The sequence below is a fragment of the Schistocerca americana genome, chromosome 3 (assembly GCF_021461395.2).
Source record: "Schistocerca americana isolate TAMUIC-IGC-003095 chromosome 3, iqSchAmer2.1, whole genome shotgun sequence".
Taxonomy (NCBI): Eukaryota; Metazoa; Arthropoda; class Insecta; order Orthoptera; family Acrididae; genus Schistocerca; species Schistocerca americana.
In genome coordinates this window covers 524,941,518-524,961,163 of record NC_060121.1, presented here as the reverse complement: position 1 = coordinate 524,961,163, position 19,646 = coordinate 524,941,518, and the positions used below count along the sequence as shown (strand labels likewise).

General features: G+C 41.0%; 1 protein-coding gene across 2 annotated transcripts in view; it reads left to right on the top strand.

The window, feature by feature from the left end:
• Nucleotides 1-19,646, top strand: part of LOC124606778 (uridine-cytidine kinase-like 1) — a 120,901-nt gene that overhangs the window by 28,522 nt on the left and 72,733 nt on the right. For both annotated transcript variants that reach the window (XM_047138837.1, XM_047138836.1), the window contains exons 4-5: nt 14,483-14,589; nt 14,676-14,846. In XM_047138837.1, the coding sequence (XP_046994793.1) occupies nt 14,483-14,589; nt 14,676-14,846 (278 nt within the window). The remainder of the gene's footprint in view (nt 1-14,482; nt 14,590-14,675; nt 14,847-19,646) is intronic.

Sequence of the window (19,646 nt, the reverse complement as noted above, 5' to 3'; positions counted from 1 at the left end):
AATAATGTGTCTTAAATTTCCTCAAAGATATATCTTTTATGTATCAGACTCTTCAGAAAGATGTGCGCTACGAAATGAACTTATTCTTGAAAAGATTTTTTTTAATGTTCTGATGTGCAGTGCAGTCTGAGTTATAGTTGAGGGGGGGGGGGGGTGGTCTCCAAGTGACCCGTTTTTTACATTTAGTGATTTTTCTGTTTCCTCTTTGTTTACTGCTCTCACGTCAAATGAAAACAAGACAGATTTCTATGGCTGGGAGCTATCAAGTGAATTAAAATAAATTCACATAATTACGGAAGCGTAAAATATGTTATTAGTTTCAGATTTTATTTCCATGTTTCTGACAGTCAATCATTAATTGCGTTGCAGAACAATGAGGTTATTTTTGTCGGTTTGATAAATAAATTTGGCTTTTATTAAGCTTTCCTGCTGAGGTAGTCAATTTATTCCACACTATGGCTAGTTTCAACTCTTTGCTGCATTTCAGGTGCATGTTTTCATCTTCTAGCACGTATGGTATTATGCCATAATAAAGAGCCAAACATGAGATAATACAGTTCTGGTACTCCAAGAAAATTTATGTCCCGAAAACCACATTGAAAAGCTTCATATCTGGTAGAGCTCTACATCATTGAGAATCTGGACATATGAATGTGCATTGTAAGGCGAACTATGCATTTTAGTATGGTTCATGAAATTCTGACACTCTTGGAGTATCCTCTAATGTCTTATTTCTTTTATAACATAATGTAAGATCTTTCAATGTTTTACACGTACGAACATTCGGGTTTCCTGCGTCACTGTAGCTGCGCAAGCGTGGTGACGCCTATTATCTGACGCTCTCTGACAATTGCTGAAATGAATCTATTTATAACAGGTCATGGGAAAATATTGCAAATTGTTGTTCGGAAAGCGTTATTTTCAAAGTAAATTTCCTTTTACGCAAGATGAACATAAATCATAGAGTGTTTGGTCTCTTTTAAAAATCAACTCTTTGATGATGAGCCATTTAGAAGAATTTTGAGCCCAGAAGATCAGAGATTTACATTGGTATTAAAAATTTGCTGGCATATTTATGTGATGTACCTTAAAGTGTAATATGCGCTAAACAGATCAACATTATAAGTGAAAACTTAGCTTCTCTTGTAGCTTATTAATTTTAGAGACAAATATTATATGCGAAAGCTTTGCTGTCTTGTAGCAACACTATGTATATTAATTTAAACCATTAACTTATCCTGTTGGTGGATTTCGAATTTATACTTTCATAATGCGAAAATATGCAGTGTACATGTTGCTGCACATCAAAGATCTTTCCAAAATGTGTTTTCTCCCCCTGATTATCGTTTTCTAAAGTGCCTTGAAATTCTACGCTGCTGTATTTAATCATATCCTATCAAAGGATAAGTTTTACAGTTCCGAGGGAAAGTAGGCTGTCACTTAACATGGCAAAAGCGTATTTTCATGTGGGAGAAAATGTATTTTTAACCAGGAGAGCCGGGAAAAATCCGGGAATTTTTTCTCCTTGTGCGTGTATACACCCTGTTACAAGAGGTCTCCCTAATCATAATTTGTTGTGACTGTTTCTTTGTGTTTTGCTTCAGACACAGCAATCAGCATGGGCAGCCTTGATGGATTTGTTACTCAGGTGACATCCAGTAACTAGTCCATGTTCAAAGTCAGTGAGCTCACCTGATCTACCCATTCTGTTGTTAATGCTTCTCTACTGACAATATTCGAAAACTGATATATGTCTTGACCACTGTATTTACTTTATACTACCTTATGTTTTCCAACCTTACACCATTCTGTAAAGCAGTTCAAGAGAAATAAATAAAGGGTATGGTGGAAAGAAAAACGAAACATTGGTACAGTTACCATAAAAATGGAAGAAGCAAGTGCTCAGTGAAAAATGTTAATATAATGCATAAAATGCCCATTGTAAAAAAGAGGTAGAATTCCCCAAAATATGTATAACACATTCTTAGGCAAAATGAATTCGTCTAACATGGATACAAAGTATCCAATCTATGTTGTTTGATGACGTTTGAGTGCAAACTGCCTGACTGTAAAAATTGAAGTATTAGGTAAAGACATCTTCCAGATGGCAGTAAAATATGGTGTTAATGAGAACTGTGTTTTGAAATGTAGAAGTACAGATACAGTTGGTTAATAAAACATAGTTTTGACTAACAAATAATGTTACATTGTCTGTTATATCACCCAGTTTATTATGTAACAAATATCCATCTGGTTCAAGGAGACTGGCAAAAAATATCACTGCAAGATGGCTTCAATGTTCAATGTTCAGTGTATAGCTGTTGCTACAAGATGTTATTACGAGTCCAATAGATGGCGACTTGATACAGTGTTTCCTGACAAACTTTTGTTTATAGTAATTTTCTGTTTGGTTAATTCGTGCCAAAAAATGTAACCTTCGTGTAGCTTTTCATCTTTTTATTCATTATATGTTCTCAGTTTAGGTATTGCACAGTTTTATTGTATAACGCTTCTATGTATTCATAATATTTGCTTTCGTGAGAAGATACTTAAGCTGTTCCCGAGTTCCTGTGTACTTTGTCTATCAGGTGACAGATAGCAGTTTATTCTTACATATCAGTGATCAGTCATAATTCTGGAATGTTTTTGAAAGCACTTATGTGTCATTACAGTGGTTTAATAGTTCACTTGTTATCACACAGTGAGCATGTTTTTGGTATTGTACCTGTTGGAACAACCGCATTTTCGGGGTTAGATTCTCATAAGACAGTGACTAGATTATATATTATGTGATATGAACATTATTTTGGAAATATTAAAAATAAATTAAAAAAATATATAGAACACCTTCCATTGTGCAACATACTAGTCGCAGCATATTGTCGCTATATTTTATCTGTTGTATCCTACTTCTGTGTACTGTTACCTTGGCTTTTTGTATTGCTACTTCTATTTCAAGTAAAATACAATATAATTGGATTGATAAAAAAAAAAAAACTTGCTCAACAAGCAGAGAGGTTTACAAAATGAGGAGAGTTCAGAAAAGTCACCCAGAATCTCGGGTCAGGGATGGGATGAGGAGGAGAGACGAACTGTTGGTAACTGCACTGGACAAGAGTTCAAAACCTGATAGCTTAAAGGTCAAAGGTACAGTAATAAGGAAGACAGAGTTTCAGCCTGTTCCACCATACATGCCATCTGGATTCTTCCCTTAGACATGAGTTTCTCAGAACTCCACAGATGGGGAAACGACATTACAACATGTTCTTGGTTCTTGCCACCCACCTGACCGTAATTTATGTTAATAATTTTCATTAATTTCCTCAGTCCAGCATTTCTACTCAGTAACTAGTTTGTTCTTCAATCACTTTTAGTTTTCTCTCATTTATTTCCTGACCTGTGTCTGTTTTCCCCCATCCCACACCTCTACCACATACACCGATGGGGAAAAAAAAGTTCCACCATGAAGGAGGAGTTGTGCAACATAAGTGAAAGTTGCTAGGCATGTTTCTACATCTGAAAGATGATGATATTCAGATTTTGTACCTGTCTCATACCAGTGGCACTAGTAGTGCAACTACGAAGAAGTCGATAAAGTTCACTTTAAATACAGGCTTTAAACGGTTGTGAGCATAAGATACCTTAGAGACATAGAGCGCTGATGTCAGTCAGGAATGTCTTTAAGATGATGAATATGCCATTAACATCAACTCACTAAGTTTGACTGAGGTCCTGTAACAGGGCTGTGAGAAGCTGGATGTTTGTTTCACAAACTTATTGCAGAGACTTGGCAGGATTTAGCCACTGTACATGATTGTTGCCAGCAGTGGTCATGGGAAGGTATGGTCCCTCCAGGGGGCTTGCCACTCTTTGGCAGGTTCATGCTCGGCTACCATGAGGCCCCAGCCTTTTGAGAATCTTTTCCCTCCCGTGCTGCATATCTGTCCTCTTGCTGTTCTTTTTCCCCCTCCCTTGGGAACAGGTCTGGTGTGTTATTGGGAATGTTCCGCATTGTCCGTCACTGACATACGGACAATCTCACCATTGTTTTTTGTTCCCGTTTCCTCTCCTTGTTTACCTTCTCCTATCCTTCCTCCACTTCGGTGCTTGAGGTTCCTTTTTTTTCTTTTCCTCCCTGTGCGCTCCTGAAGGCTGGCCCATGCGTCTGACATGTAACAAGTGACTGGGTAACGGGTAATTCCTAGTCCCAGGTCGACACGTAGGGTTCGCACATACCCCTGGTACAGGCCAGCCCAAGGGAGGGGTGATTGCCTGAGCAGCTACCTTCCCAAATTTCCAATTGGTCCTTCTGTCAGGTGTCTGGCAGATGTGAACAATAACCTAAGGCGGGTGCGCCCCCTTGTGAAGGGGGCTCCCAGATGGAAGAAGTGCACCATTGGAGATGCTGCCAGTCATGGAGATTTTCTTGCAATGAGCCAATTGTCTTCACAATCAGTGTTACGGCACGTAAACGGATTGAGGCTAATGGTTCAAAGACCCTTCCAGCTGCATCACAGTTCCTTGTGGTTTCACGTGTTGAAGACGGTCAGTCCTTCGCAATGGTAAATCCGTCTATTATTAAGAAAGGTCTTGGTGCAATTGCCAGCCTTGTGAAATCCTGCTCTTATTTACAGAATAGCACTTTGTTTTTGGGGAATACTTCTGATTCTCAAGCATGACAACTGCTTGCTGCTTTGTTTCTCCATGGCTATCCCGTTTGTGTCAAGGCCCATAGAACTTTGAATTCTTCTCGTGATGATATTTACAGTAGGCTGCTCGGCAGTCTAACTGAGGCCGAAATCCAAACATACCTCTCTGATCAGGGTGTCAGTGCCATCCATCGGGTGATGGAAAATGTAGATTCCTCCTTAGTGCCCACACACCACTCTTCTTCTGACTATTGGTAGTGGTGCTTCTGTCAAAGATCAAAGCAGGCTATGTCTGACTGTACATTCTGCCCCTGGTGCACTGCTACCCATGTCATAATTTCAACCAAATTCAAATGTCTTGTTGAAACCCGGCCAAATGTGTAACCTGTGGTAGGGATGCACCCGAGGGCAATTGTCCGACTCCTCCTCCCTGCTGTGTCAACTGCAATGGTGATCATGTTGAGTCCTCTCGAGATCGTCCAGTGTATCTCGATGAGCGGGATGTCCAGGAGATTTGGTCACTCACAAGTTCTTGGCTAGTCGCAAACCCTGCTTTCTACTATCTGGCACTTACAGTACTATTCTTGCTACATCTCACTCCACGAAGGACATGGCCACACAGACATGCGACCTCAAATTAAGCTCCGAGGTTATGAAACAGCCCAGTGTCAAGGTAGCATCACTGTCCACTCGTCCAGCTGTGCAACAAGCCATAAAACTCTTGCCTCAAGGGGTGAAGTCACCAGCCACACAACTGGCAGGCCTGAAAGGATGGGAGTAGTACTCTCATGAAGACTTCCTATGTCCCACCAGCCAACCAACACCTGAGTCTTCCTCTAACCGGAAAGGCTTGAGGAAGTCCAACAAAGGCAAACAGTCTTCTCCTTTGCTGACTCAAAGATCCTCTTTAGCAGTGTCGCCACGTGACACCTTCGCCCGGCCTGCCTCTGTGTCGCTGATGTGCACCACCAACCGTTTTTCTGGGTGGGACTCCGCACACCAACAGCACAAAAAATCTGATGCTTCTGTGGGCCTCATGGAGCAGGATCCTCCTCCCCCTGTGCCCTCTAGCAGTGAGTCTTCACAGGCTGGCACTCGGAAGCATCGAGGTGACACCCCCTTCATTTTTTCCTGACCATGGGTTGTCTACTCTGGAGAGCAAGAGCAAAAGCACATTCTCAGAGAAAGTTCTCAGTTTCATATGAATAAAAACTACGAACCACAATCTCTGATCCCCCTATGGGACTGGGGGTCAGAATAGGCCCAAGGTATTCCTGCCTGTCCTAGGTGGTGACCAAAAGGAGTCTCACTTGTTTCGGCCTGTATGTGATGGTTGCCTCTCGGGTTTGACCTCCATTTTTCCAAATTCTCCTGAAGATCGAGCCAATTGGGAAAGGGTGCATTGTATTCATTATGTGCTGAGACCTCTTGCATCCTTAGTTGACGTGGATCCGCACTTCGGCTCACTCTCCAGCTGCTGGGCGAGGTCACCCTCCTGGGTACGTTATCCTCTGTCCATTGTGCATTAATGTTTTCTGTGTTGACAATGACAATGGACCTGTTTGCTTGGTTACACCTGATGTCCAGCATGTTAGCCAGTCTGTTGTGGTGGGGCTGCCACATACCCTGTTGGTTGTAGCTGTGTGACCACACAGGGATCGCTCTGAAGATGGCTGCACCATTAACTCCCCATGTATGCCAAGGAGTAGATGCTTGTCGCCCTAGGGCATCGGGACTCTCGGCAATGGCCATTGTGCCAGGTGGCCTTCGCTGTAGCTGGGTGGTGCCCATGGGGAAGGCTCCTGGTCGGAGTGGGTGGCATCAGGGCGGATGACGCACAATGATGCATACCACATCATCACTTGCTGGTGATCGCACACCAGCAGTCTCTAAGTGTTCAAAGTTGCAGTACAATGGAAGGAAGTACGACACTAAATCATTCCCCTTCCTGGCACACCATGGGAGGAACGCCAGGATAAGGATGGCAGCGAACCTTATTTGCGCCAGTACCTCATACGTATGAGAACTAGTGGGCGCTCCTTTGTTTCAATGAAGCCTCAGTTTTTTCTTGAGCATTTAGAGGACAAGTTTGGGGAGGTGGAGGGCTTGTCCAAAATGCAGTCAGGATCAGACTTGATAAAAGTGGCATCATCTGCCCAGTCACGGGCATTACTAGCTTCTGACAGGCTGGGGGATGTTTCCGTTACCATCACGCTTAATAAGAGCTTAAATATGGTCCAGGGTATTATATTCCACAGGGATCTTCTTTTGCAGTCTGACGGCAAGCTGTGCGTCAACTTAGAGTGCCGAGGTGTTCATTTCGTCCGGCACGTCAATAGGGGTCTGAGGGATAATCACGTTGCCACTGGTGCCTTCATCTTGTCCTTCAAGGGTGACACATTACCCGAGAAGGTCAAGGTGGTGGTCTATCACTGTGATGTCAAGCCATATATCCCTTCCCCCAATGCGGTGCTTTGTGCTGGAAGTTCTGCCATATGTCTTCCCGCTGCACTTCCAGAATCACATGTTGAGATTGTGGACGTCCATTCCATCCCAATACTCCATGTGCCCCGCCTCCCATCTGTGTCAACTGCGGAGAGCATCATTCCCCTTGCTCACCAGACTGCAGGATTTTGTAGCAAGAAAGGAACATCGTGGAATATAAGACCCTGGACTGACTGACCTACACTGAGGCTAAGAGGAAATTTGAGCGTCTACACCCTGTGGCTATGACTTCCTCTTACGCCATCGCTACGAGAACAGTTGTAGCCCCCTCAGTTCCACGAATTCTAGTCAGCTCTAATAGCTGGAAGGCTACACCTGCCCCCTTATTGTGGGGGCACTTCCCTCCCTGTTGCTCCCGCACCACCTACCTCGGGAGCACTGCCTGCGCCAACCATTGAGGACACCAGTCCCCACTTCTCAGCCAGAGAAGTGTAAGTTGTCTTTGGCTCCTCTCGCTAGGGTCACTCCCTTCTCCCTTTGTGCTTGTGGGAAAGATGACACCTGCCAATGGCTGAAGTGTCCAAAAGCAGCTGGTCGCGGGGATGACTTGGATGGGGGGTTTTTATTTGATGTGATGAATGACAGGTTACTCTAAATGTAGAAAAATGTAAGTTAATGCAGATGAGTAGGAAAAGCAATCCTGTAATGCTGGAATACCATTTGAGTGGTGTACAGCAGTACAGTCATGATTATTGAATATCTAGGTGTAACATTGCAAGAGATTTGAAATGGAATGAGCACGTAAGGATGGTAGTAGGGAAGACAAACGGTTGACAGGTTTATTGGGGGAGTTTTAGGAAAATATAGCTCATCTATAAAGGAGACGGTGTATAGAACACTAGTGTGACCCATTATTGTGTACTGCCAGTATGTTTGTGATCCCTATCAGGTCGGATTGAAGGAAGACATCAAAGCAATTGAGAAGTGTGATGCTACTTGTGTTACTGGTAGATTCAGTCAAAACACAGTTGTTACGGAGATGCTTTGTGAAGTCAAGTAGGGAAAACCTGGAGGGATGGTGGTGATTGAGAAAATTTAGAGAATGAGCATTTGTAGTTGACTTTAGAAAAACTCTACTGCCGAGCATTTGTAGTTGACTTTAGAAAAATTCTACTGCCACCAATGTACATTTTGTGTAAGGACTGCAAAAGACAAGAAAATATAAATTGGACTCGCTTGGAGGCATGTAGACAGTCATCCTGTCCCTCACTCCATTTGTGAATGGAAAAGGAATGGAAATGACTAGTAGTAGTGGTACATGGTTCCCTCTGCCATAAACACATAAAGGATGGTGACTGCAACAAGAAATGCAGAAGTGATTACTGTGAACGTATGGAAAATTTTCATCCAATGGTAACAGTAGATAAGCCTTGTGCCAGATGAATTTTTGAAAAAATTTTCCTCCTGCCATTTTTGTTCCCCAGGATGAAGAGTAATGCAAAAAAGTGGAGTGGGTGATGGATTTAATTCAATATGTGCCATGTATTTGGTTGCATAATTGAGCCTAGGGTCAAAAAGAGATGAAAACTCCTCACACACTTTGTTGCCTTTTTAGTCATAACAATGTGTCTACAAAACGTGTGATTTGCGATGAAGGTAGAAGAAATTGTGCAAAAATAGAAACCCTGCCACTGCTACCACCAAATTTACATTTCTGATAATCATATCTCGGGGTTCTTAGTGTATTTACATCCATTCAACAATTTTGTAGCTTTAACATTAGACAGTAGTGAAGCAGATATGTCAAAGTGGCCAGTTTTTGTAGATACATTGTGATGTCTCTAAACCCCTGCTGTCAAGATTATCTAAAGGGACCACAAGGGAAATCATGGTTACTAAATCATGAAGTTGCAAGCCATATGCATGAAAAACATTAAGACAAAAATATTTTTCTGTTGATGTTATTGCTGTGAGCATGATGCTTGTGGTGGAACAAGCATTGGTAAAATTTTCACCAGTGGTGGTTTAAAAATATCTCCACTATCAATTGTTTAATTGATTTTACATTTTCCTCTTGTAATGAATTTACCTATCTTACAGCAAAAGTTAAAATATGTAGTCCACTGCATCAACAATAAAAAGAAATTAAACCATGATAATCAGAAAATCAGTTCAGATATAAAGAGTGAGATGTGAGACTTTTGAGTAAAGAAAACAAATCTGCACAGAAGTCACAAAAATATTCTGAATACTTGAAAGATCATAAGGTAGTTGGTAATGTACATTTGCATACACTGTTATTGTTGGCATTTGAAACAAACAGCACAAATGATTAGTGAGTACAGCTGTAAGATATCATTGTTGAGTAGACAGCTAAAGTGAGGAAAATGAATTCTTGGGTAAAGAGCAATTCAGATCTCTCTGGCTGAAATATTTCATTTGTGATCATTCAGAAAACATAGTACACTGGCTTTGTTTATTTTAAATCTTATGTACTCCCTAAGAAGTCTTCGTGTAACCCCAAGTGTATGTGTACCCCAAGCTGCATTATCAGTCACAACATTGACATTGGTGTAATTTTTGTATCTTGTTGTGCTGTCTGCCCTTCCATAATGTCCCATATAATTTTAATCTTATCACCTGCATTATAAATTTCTGTTGTAACATGCATATTGCTGGACATTTTAATGATTTTTCCTTAAAAAAATTTACAGTATTTTTCCAGAATAAAATTAACAAAGGATCTTGACATATTCTGGCCTATATATAAATTTCGCCTTTCTTGTCATGATATTTTAATTCCTGTAGTTGTCCATTTTAATTCCTATAGTTGTCCATGGCTTCCTTGGTTACTTTTTTTCCTTGTGGACTTTCTAGATAAATTTTAGGAAAGTTATTTTCAAATATTGACACAAATTACTATGTAATATGTTGACTTAGACATTAACATCTCTCTTTCTATACATGCCTCATCCTATACTACCTCTTTTAACTTACTGTTATAACATTTTACCCCACCTTCATTAATAAGGTTCCCTGCTTTTATGAACATGCTTCAGAGATGTAAGGTGTACTTTGTTTATTTCTATTAATTGTGCAGCATGATCAGATAGTTTATTAACAATTAGGTGCAAACTTACCAGTCATGGTTCTGCCATCTTACTGTGTGCGAGTTGGGAATTTATCTCTGAAAACTGATTGAAACAGCCAAATAATTATTTTGCTTCATTTTTCTGTCAGAATTTTGTAAGAATCTGCATCAAAATCTTCACAAACTAAATGTTTCTTCTTGTCTGACAGGTAGTTAAATAATGCATCAGGATTTCTCATAAATAGTTGAAAGTTGCCTAGCGATTATCTGATGACTGTTAAAAATAAAATAGAGGTAATTCTGCCATAACTCAGAAGTACGTGTCTCTAGAAACTGATCTACACAAAAACAGCTTGTTTCAATATTTTTGACCTTCTGCACAACTTTTACATACGTTGCAACTCCTTGTCTTTTCATGTTAACTGTACAAGAAAATGATGCTAGTCTATAATACTTGATATTTAACTTCTCTATCCCTGTGGTCACATGTTCTGAGGGGCATAGAATATTTTTCACTTCAGAATTTTCCACATATTTTAGACATAAAAGCTGCTCATCTACCTTGTTCTCCAACTCTCTTCTCCCCCCCCCCCCCCCTCCCCCACCCAATAAGAACATTGTTCTTATTAAATAAATTAATTTTACTTCTCTCAAAACTTTTATGTGCCTCTTCTGTTTCAGTTTCTTTGAAGGCTATCTGTCTGTAACCTTTCTCTAATCTAAAAATGTGCCCCTTTGACTCCAGTAATCGTAGAGATGTTGCCTTGTGTGCTTGTGGCCCTGTTTCCACTTTGTGCATGCTGTTCTGTCCTCCTCTCTCCTATTCAGTTCTAGACCACATTTGTGTATCCCCATCTCTTTGTTGCAGCAACTGTTACAGCACAGATGTGGAACTTCTTCAGCCACAGCAATCCACTCAACTCTTTATTTACACAGTTGACAGCTATGTTAATCCTTGGCTAATGATGGTGCTGCTAGACGTTTGCAAACCCAACACGAGTGTGTGCTGCTGCTGCTCCTATTTCCTTCAGGTCACCTTAAATACCATGCTCAGAGTTGCTAGCCAGACTGTTTCCTGTTCCTCCAACTATAGGTACCTGATCCTCTTCTTCAAAGTCTGTGCTTGAGGCCGTATGTCCTGTCACTGGGCTATGCTTGGTACTGGGTTTCATGATTATTTTGCCTTCCTCCTTTTCTAGGATTCATACTGGAGTCCTGTACTCTGATGCGAAAGAATTAAACAAATTTCTATCTTAAATAAAGCAGGAAATTGGTAATACCTATCAGTTATAAAAAAAAAAAAATTAAAAACACCTTTGTAGCCACTGCTTCTGCAAATAATTTTATTTAGATTCAAACTGTATAGTGTCTGTAAGCCACATGAAAAGCAGAAATGTTCATTGTAGAGGTTGACTGTTGGTAATACAGGGTGATTATAGTTAAACTTTCAAAGCACTGTGGAAATAACACCATTGTTCAGAATGACGTCAAATTGCAATGGAATATTATTGGAGAAGGGAAAAACGTAAGGCAGAAGGAAAAAAATAGTGTGAAAATTGATCAATAGGTGGCACTGTATGTGTCAGAATACATAAATGTAAACACCTATCATGTGCACGACCCATTGAAGTTGGTATAAACATGCCGGGTACACAGCTTTTCCTCCTTTCACGTCTGTGGCATTTACCGTGACTGTCTCAATGCGGGATCGCGCTGTGCTTGTAAAGCTGTATTACAAGAATGATGACTGTGCACATGTCGCTCTGCAGAAATTCTGGACACTGAAGGGTTTGAAATAAGGTGTTGGTCCGATGACTGCCATGGGTCTGGAGAAAATGATGCGGAAATTCGAAAAGATGGGTTCTTTTGGTGTGCAACCTGGTAAAGGGAGGAAACTAATTGATTCGACGTCAGTGGAAGCAGTGGCCACAGCAGTGCAGGAGGAGATGAGTGGTGGTGTGCAAACGTGTAGTGCATGGAGAATTGCCCGAACATTGGATACACCGTGAGCACAGTGTGTAAAATCCTACAAAACATCCTTCTTTGCTATCCATTCAAAATTACCTATGTGCTCGAGTTGCTTCCTGTTGACCTGCCAGCAAGAGACCTTTTGCATTAGAATTTCTTACTTGCGTGGAAGTAGACAGTGATTGGCCGTGGAAGATGTTGTGGGCAGACAAAGCCCACGTCCATCTGACAAGATATGTCAACACACAGAATTGTCGAATATGGGCAACGGAAAATCCACACGCAAAGCAGCCAGTACCACTTCATCCTTAAAAAGGTAACTGTGTGGTGCGTGTTTACGGCATCATTTATCATAGGGCCATATTTTTTCAAAGAGGCAGGTGCTTCTGGTCCTGTTACCTGTATCGTCACCAGTAAGCGCTATGAGTGTCTTTTGCATAAGTGCGTCTTTCCAGGTCTCGAGCAGCGTGGATGTGTGGGTGGGGTCATTTTTATGCAAGATGGCGCACCTCCGCACATTGCAAATCCAGTTAAGCAGCTGCTGAAGCACCATTTCAGAAATGCTAGAATTATCAGCTGCCATTTCCCTACAGCCTGGCTGTCCCAATCACCTGATCTTAATCCGGGTGACTGCTGGCTGTAAGGCTATCTGAAAGATGTTGTGGCAGTGATCTGGTTGCAAACTTAGCTGCATTGAAAGCACACATTGTGCAACACATTCTGAACGTCACCCTGGAAACAGTTTGATCAGTTGTGGGACATGCTTTTTCTTGATTTCAACTTGTTTGCAGAAAATGGCGGACAGCATATTGAACATGTTTTGCACCAGTCACACGGAAATTAATTATCCAGTTTGTATTTGATTGATGCTTTTTATGTGCTTTTGACCTCCTAGAACAATTAAGAACTGATGTGGGTGATGTTTTTTATGCGGTTTTGTGCCTCAGCACAATTAAAAACAGATTTTTCCCATCCGATGTGATATGACCTTGCCTTGGTGGATGAGCTTATGTAACTAGCAGCATCACACCTGTACACCCATGCACACTGAGTAGCACAGTTTAATTTCAAACGTACACCTTAGGCATTGTTGTATGATTCATTTGTCATTTGTAGTCAACCACTATTAAATTAGGATACTTACAGCACCCTCTATCACTACATTTTGTAGCTATTTATTTTTCTTCTGTCATAAGTTTTCCCCCTTCTCCAATAATATTCCGTTGCAATTTGACATCATTCTGACCAGTGGTATTATTTCTGCAGTGGTTTGAAAGTTTAATTATAATCACTCCATATCTTGTAAACAGGACACTGTATTTACAGATGTAGGTAACTGTTTGGTATGAAAAATAAGTTTAATCAAGCAAATATTAAGCTACCCGTAGGAGATAAACAGCAGGAAGCATAACCTTTTTTAAAGTATTGGTATTTTGTGTAACTTAAAAGGTTAAATTTAGCTGGCAGTGACACAGTTTAGAACAAATAGTATTAATCAACATAGTGATGATTTATTGTTAATGCAGGATGCAGACCAGAACGTGTGTTTTAGAAACTAATTTTTTTTCTTACCTCACTCATAACAAGTCATTGTGCTCAGTGTTGAGTGTCATGACCCCATGAATCAAGTGTCTCCATCCCAAATGGTTACCAGCTTGAGGTAGACTGGAGATCTTCTTGATTTGATACATCCAACTGCTTGCTTGTTACTCTTCCCCTCAGCCTCTTGTGCTTGATCTTCCCTTCCATGATTATTTTCTCTAGATTTTCTCCATCTCTTCTCGTAATACGGCCAAAGAATTGGATAATTTTTTGGCTGGCACAAAGAAAAGAAAGGCATGTAGCGATATTGAGTTGCTCAATAATGGAGACATTTGTTCTTCTTTCGGTCCAGTTTGTGTGCAGCCCTCTGCACCACCACAAAGGCTTAAATGAAGCAATGCACTGCTTGTCTCTGGCCATCTTTCGTAACCATAAAAGATGAAAGAAAACATGAGTGTTTCAGTGAATCAGACTAAAATAATAATAGTGAATTTCTGGATGCATTTCACCCTTCCCATTTAAGGTACCTACAGTATTTTTCTGTGATAGCATAGTGTTTACTCATATTACTTATGAATTTGAAACAGTTCATTCCATAATTTTTACATAAATCAAATGTTAGAGCTACTTTCCACCTGTTCTAAGAATTTTCACATTTCTACTCATTTGATCGTAGGCTAAGAGGTGCGCTTCCATTTCACTTCTGGAAATTTTCAGTTTTTTCATTTTTGTCACTTTTACATTATATTTTCTGCATGACTGATTAAAAGCTTCTAATTATTTTCAGGTATTTGTGGTGGGACTGCTTCAGGAAAAACAACTGTGGCAACAAAAATTATAGAGTCATTAGATATTCCTTGGGTCACACTACTTAGCATGGATTCTTTTTATAAAGTAAGTATTGTCAGTTGAAATTTATTGGTGCATTAAAAAATGAAAACTACTTAAACTTTTAAATTAACTTGTTTTATGTTTAATAGGTTTTAAATGAGAAACAGCATGAACAAGCAGCCAGAAATGAATATAATTTTGACCATCCTGATGCGTTTGACTTTGAGCTATTGATAAACACACTGCAACGATTAAAAGTGGGAAAGAAGGTGGAAGTTCCTATTTATAATTTTGTAACACATTCGAGAGAGAATAGAACGGTGAGTAAACTGAAATGAATAGTACTGTCTCTTTGTATGACAGTGGAGCTCAGAAATATGTAACAGAAAACCTTGGTCACATTAGCTTTTAGAGCACTAGCTCGTATTCTATAAGAACTCAAATTACTTCAACAGCTGCTTCACTGCGCAGTCTGTTTGGATACTACCTCCCAGCACAAGTTTCTTTGAACCATGCAGATGGGAACTCTTGAAGCACATCTTGTGCTCTCGCACTCCTCCTATCCTAAATCTGTGCTAACTTGTCCCCACTGCCTCACTGTACCTTCTCTCTTCTTTCCACACCATTCCTTCATCTGTATCATGCTCTGCCTTCTTCCAGCACTCCCCTTTCGCCCACTCCTCCCCCCTTTGTGGGCATTCTCCCCCCTCTTCTTTCTTTCTCTTTCCTCATCTTCACTTTTCTCTCTTCTCTCCCCCCTCTTAATCTCCTTCCCCCTCCCCCTCCCATCTTCATACGTCTCTTTTTGGCTACCCTCTGTACTCCTTCCATCATATTGTGCAGCTGCTGAGTCACCTGGCATAAGACCTCATTCTTACCCACTACCCCCTCCTTGCATCCTTCTCTATTTCCTCCTCACCTTCGTCAACTTGGTTAGCAGCTTTCAATAACTGATATCAGTAATCAGTCTTAATGGGGTCGTGTGTGTGTGTGTGTGTGTGTGTGTGTGTGTGTGTGTGTGTGTGTTTCATGTTAGAAAAAGAAAGTGATAAAAAGTGTATGTGAAAGCTATTCTTCTGTTGAGTGTTTCTGTGCTTCATAAATTAATCTGTTACAGGTGAGTGGTTGCCTATACCTTATTTAACATACCACTAGATAAATGTGTGAGAAGAGTACATAGAATGGGTTTATTCACCCATAAGCACTTAATATTTATGGACACAGTTAACATGATGCTATTGAGACAAGATCAGTTATGTTTGTGAAATGTCTTTGGGATGCCAGTAATAGTGATAATGATGCTAAAGTGCTAACTTATGGTATTAAGGTGACAAGCAAAGTGGCAGAAAATTACATGAATGTCCAATGGAACTGCACACAATACATTTTCTTTTTCAGTTCACAAATATAATCTGGACTGTAGGATGCTCTCTTTCGCCTGTCTGTCCAGTAATGTAATATGCACAGAAGAGTGGCTACACCAACAGCAACAGTTTAAATGAACACGCATAAAGTGTTGTAAAAGCTTGGTTTAACAGTTTGAAAGATGTTTTCCATGATCTGACTTTGAAATCTTCATCTGAAACACTTGTTGAAGGGCTGGTGAAAGGATAAGTGGATTAAAGGTCAAATGTGTGAACATGTTGATGCAGCAGACTAGTAGGTATATGTAGAAGTTGGATGTATGTAAAGAATATGAAAAAAAAGTCACTGATTTTTATTTTCAGTTGAATTTAAATTATAGTACATGGTGGACATTGGATTTATGCAAAGGTTTGTAGTAATTTTTGGCCTTGATGAAAGCTCTTATTTGAGATTAAGGACCAGGAATTGATCATGAATAAATACGCACCTGCATTATGTATTACTCTGACAGTGCTGGAGGAGCTCCTACGTTTTGTGTCTGAAGAAAATTTCTGGTTTGTAGTTGAATCTTTTCAAGCCAAGATTGGAAATCATTTACAGTTTTAGAAGCACTTCAGAGTCAATGATTAGGAAAGGGACAGATGTCCGATACTGTAAGATTAGAAGAATATCGAATAAACGTTTAAATTCTTTTTGCCATTTGAGCATATCCAGGAAACCCTACCGTAAGCTGCATACCAAGATTTTAGAGGGGATGAAATTGCACATCAAAAATAATAGGAAAAGTATAGATTACTACTCACCAAAAAGAGATGTTGAATTGCAGACTGCACAACGAAAAGACTGCTATAATTTAAGCATTTTGACCAAAAAGCCTTCTTTGGAAATAAACGGACATTCTCACAAACACAACTGATACACACATGACCATCTCCGGCTACTGTGGCCAGACTGCAGACTACAGCTGAGCCTGACAGGAACAGCAATCTGGTATGATTGGTGGGGGTAAGTAGTAGCCTGGGGTGGGGAGTGGGAGGATACCAGGGTAGGGGCACAGGAAGGCATAGTGTGTTTTTGGGAGTGTGGAGGACTTAGTGTGCTTTTGGGAGCATGCAGACGTGTTGGGGGCAGGCTAGGGCTGTAGAGCTGCTAGGTGCTGTCAGTTGGGAGGTTTGGGGAATGGAAAAAGATAGGAGTAGAAAAGATAAGGACTACTGTGTGTATTGGCATAATGGAGGATATTGTGTAGCTCTTTAATGGGGGAGGGAAGGAGATAGGTAGATGGACAGGTACTAGCCAAGGTTGAGGCCAAGGGGTTATGGCAAAGTGGGATATGTAAGTCTGCAGTCAAAGTGGGATATATTGCGGGCAGTTCAAAGAAGCTCGTGTTGGTTGGAAGGATCCAGATGGTGTAAGCTGTGAAGTAATCATTGAAGTGCGTCAGTGGCCAGTCAAGAAGAGAGACAGCATGTTAGTTGTCATATTCACTTAAAGCAGCACAGTGGTTGTGACTTAGTTTGTACCTCACATGGCTGCCTTCACAGGTAGCCCTGCCCTTGATGGGATAGGAGATGCCTGTGACCAGACTACAGTAGATAGTTGTAGGAGGCTGTACGGAACAGTTCATGCATGCAGGGATATGAGTAATGAGGCAAGAGGTTGAGCACAGGTTAGAGTAGGGATGGATGAAGACATTGCCTAGGTTTGGTGGACAGCACAATTCCATTGTGGGAGGCGTATTCCTCATTTCAGGACACAATTAGAGGTAGTTGAAACTCTGGCAAAAAATGTGGTTCAGTTGCTCCAGTCATTATTGCTAATGAGTTAAGAGAGGAGTGCTCGTTTGTGGCCTGACAGTGGATATGTTTTGTGAAGGCCTCTGTGAGACCTTATCATAATTGGATAGGGACTGCTTGTCACGACAGATACAGTGACTGCAGATGTCAAGGCTGTATGGAAAGGACTTCATAGTATGCAGTGGATGGTAGCTGTCAAAGTGGAGATATTAGTTGTGGTTGGTAGGTTTCATATGGATGGAGGAACTGATGTAGCCATCCTTGTAGAGGTCATCATCGAGGAGCTGGCTTGTTTGGACAAGGACGTGTGAAGCAAATGGAGAAAAAGTTGTTGTTCTGGAGGAATGTGGATATGGTGTCATCAACTTAATTGGGATGAGGATTTTGTTGGTCATGGTGACCGGGAAGGATGTCATAGTTTTGGAGGCAGTTGGTCAGGTAGCATAGTGTTAAATAGCGGCAACACCATGGGCGTTGATGATGTTAGTGTAGAGGAAGTGGCCTAAACAGTGATGATGATTATCTGGTAAAGAAACAGAAAATGTGGAGAAAATGGTTAGTGTCTCTTGTTTAGGAGGGTATGTTGTGGGTAACACGATGAAGATGTTTGTCAACGAGAGCAGATATTGTCTCAGTGGGAGAACAGCAGCCGGCCACAATGAGGCATCCTGGGTGTTTAGGTTTAAGGAAGCATGTAGAAGGTAGAAGTGCGGGGAGTGGTAGGGGTGAGGAGGGAAAATCCAGCAACTAGAGCAGCATCCATAATTCAGAATGGAACTGTGACAGTTTTTGGTATGGCTTCAGTGTTCAATTTCCTGTATGTGATCTGTAAACCTCTTGTATATATCAGCAGCTTATTAAAGATTTGTGAAAGTCGCCTTTTCATGATGTTTGCTGAGATGGACACAGCTGTGCTCCAGCAATCTTCACAGAACTTCATCTCCTTGTGCATGTATGGGTGCTGAAAGAGTGTTAATTGCCTTTTACTTGCGTGATGTACGTAATTGAGCTTTAAATTTTCTATATATCAACATAATCTCCTGTACTAACTGGGTTGACAGATCATCTTAAACATAGCTTTAGCAAAAGCAAGAAAAGAAATTTTTAAAATAAGCCAGCTTGACAGTAATTTTTCTTGGCATCCATTGTAACGAAGACCTTCCCTTTTTTTCTCATTTTCTTTTAAAACACCTTCAAAGCATGACGCCAAGGGACAAGTAACCCCATACTGCAGACAGACTCGTGCAGTTAGAAGTTATAGGTTCAAGCTGCCACCCCATCTGCACATATTGTTACAATATCCCCTGCAGAGGGTATTCCAACACATCTTCCATCATGGAGGAGGTTGAAAGTGGGACATTATAAAAATATCATGTCACACTTCGTATTCCTGCTGCTATGACAAAATATGCCATTTAATGCACCTTAAGCAACTAAGTACAACAACTTGGAACATGGTGATTTTAACCCTTTGACTGCTGGAGACATAACATCTGCTTGACACAAGGTGTGGTCTGTGGCATAATGCGGCTACCTGCGCTAACTGCCTGTTCCGCGCTGCCTCGCTTGCCCATGCTGAATATGTCTGGAGTGACTTCGACTCCAGGCGAAGCACTATTCCCTCTCACAACTGATACGGAATAATGCTCTCACTACATAGTATGTATTACTGCAGATGTATTACTGCACAATCAAACTGAATTGTTAAAACTTATTTTCCGTCACTAAGAATTATGACAACAGGTTGGCAGCTTTACATCAGATCCCTTTTTGCTCAATCATGGGCCACCTCTTGGGATTCTAACCCCATGTCTGATAGATTTCATACAATCCAGGAGACTCTCACCAGGTGGTGTTCTTTCCTCTGCCTCTCCAAGTGGGAATCTGCCATCTTCATATTGACCATTTGTAGTTGGGGGGGGGGGGGGGGGGGGGGGAGATGCCCCATGTTTTGCTGGA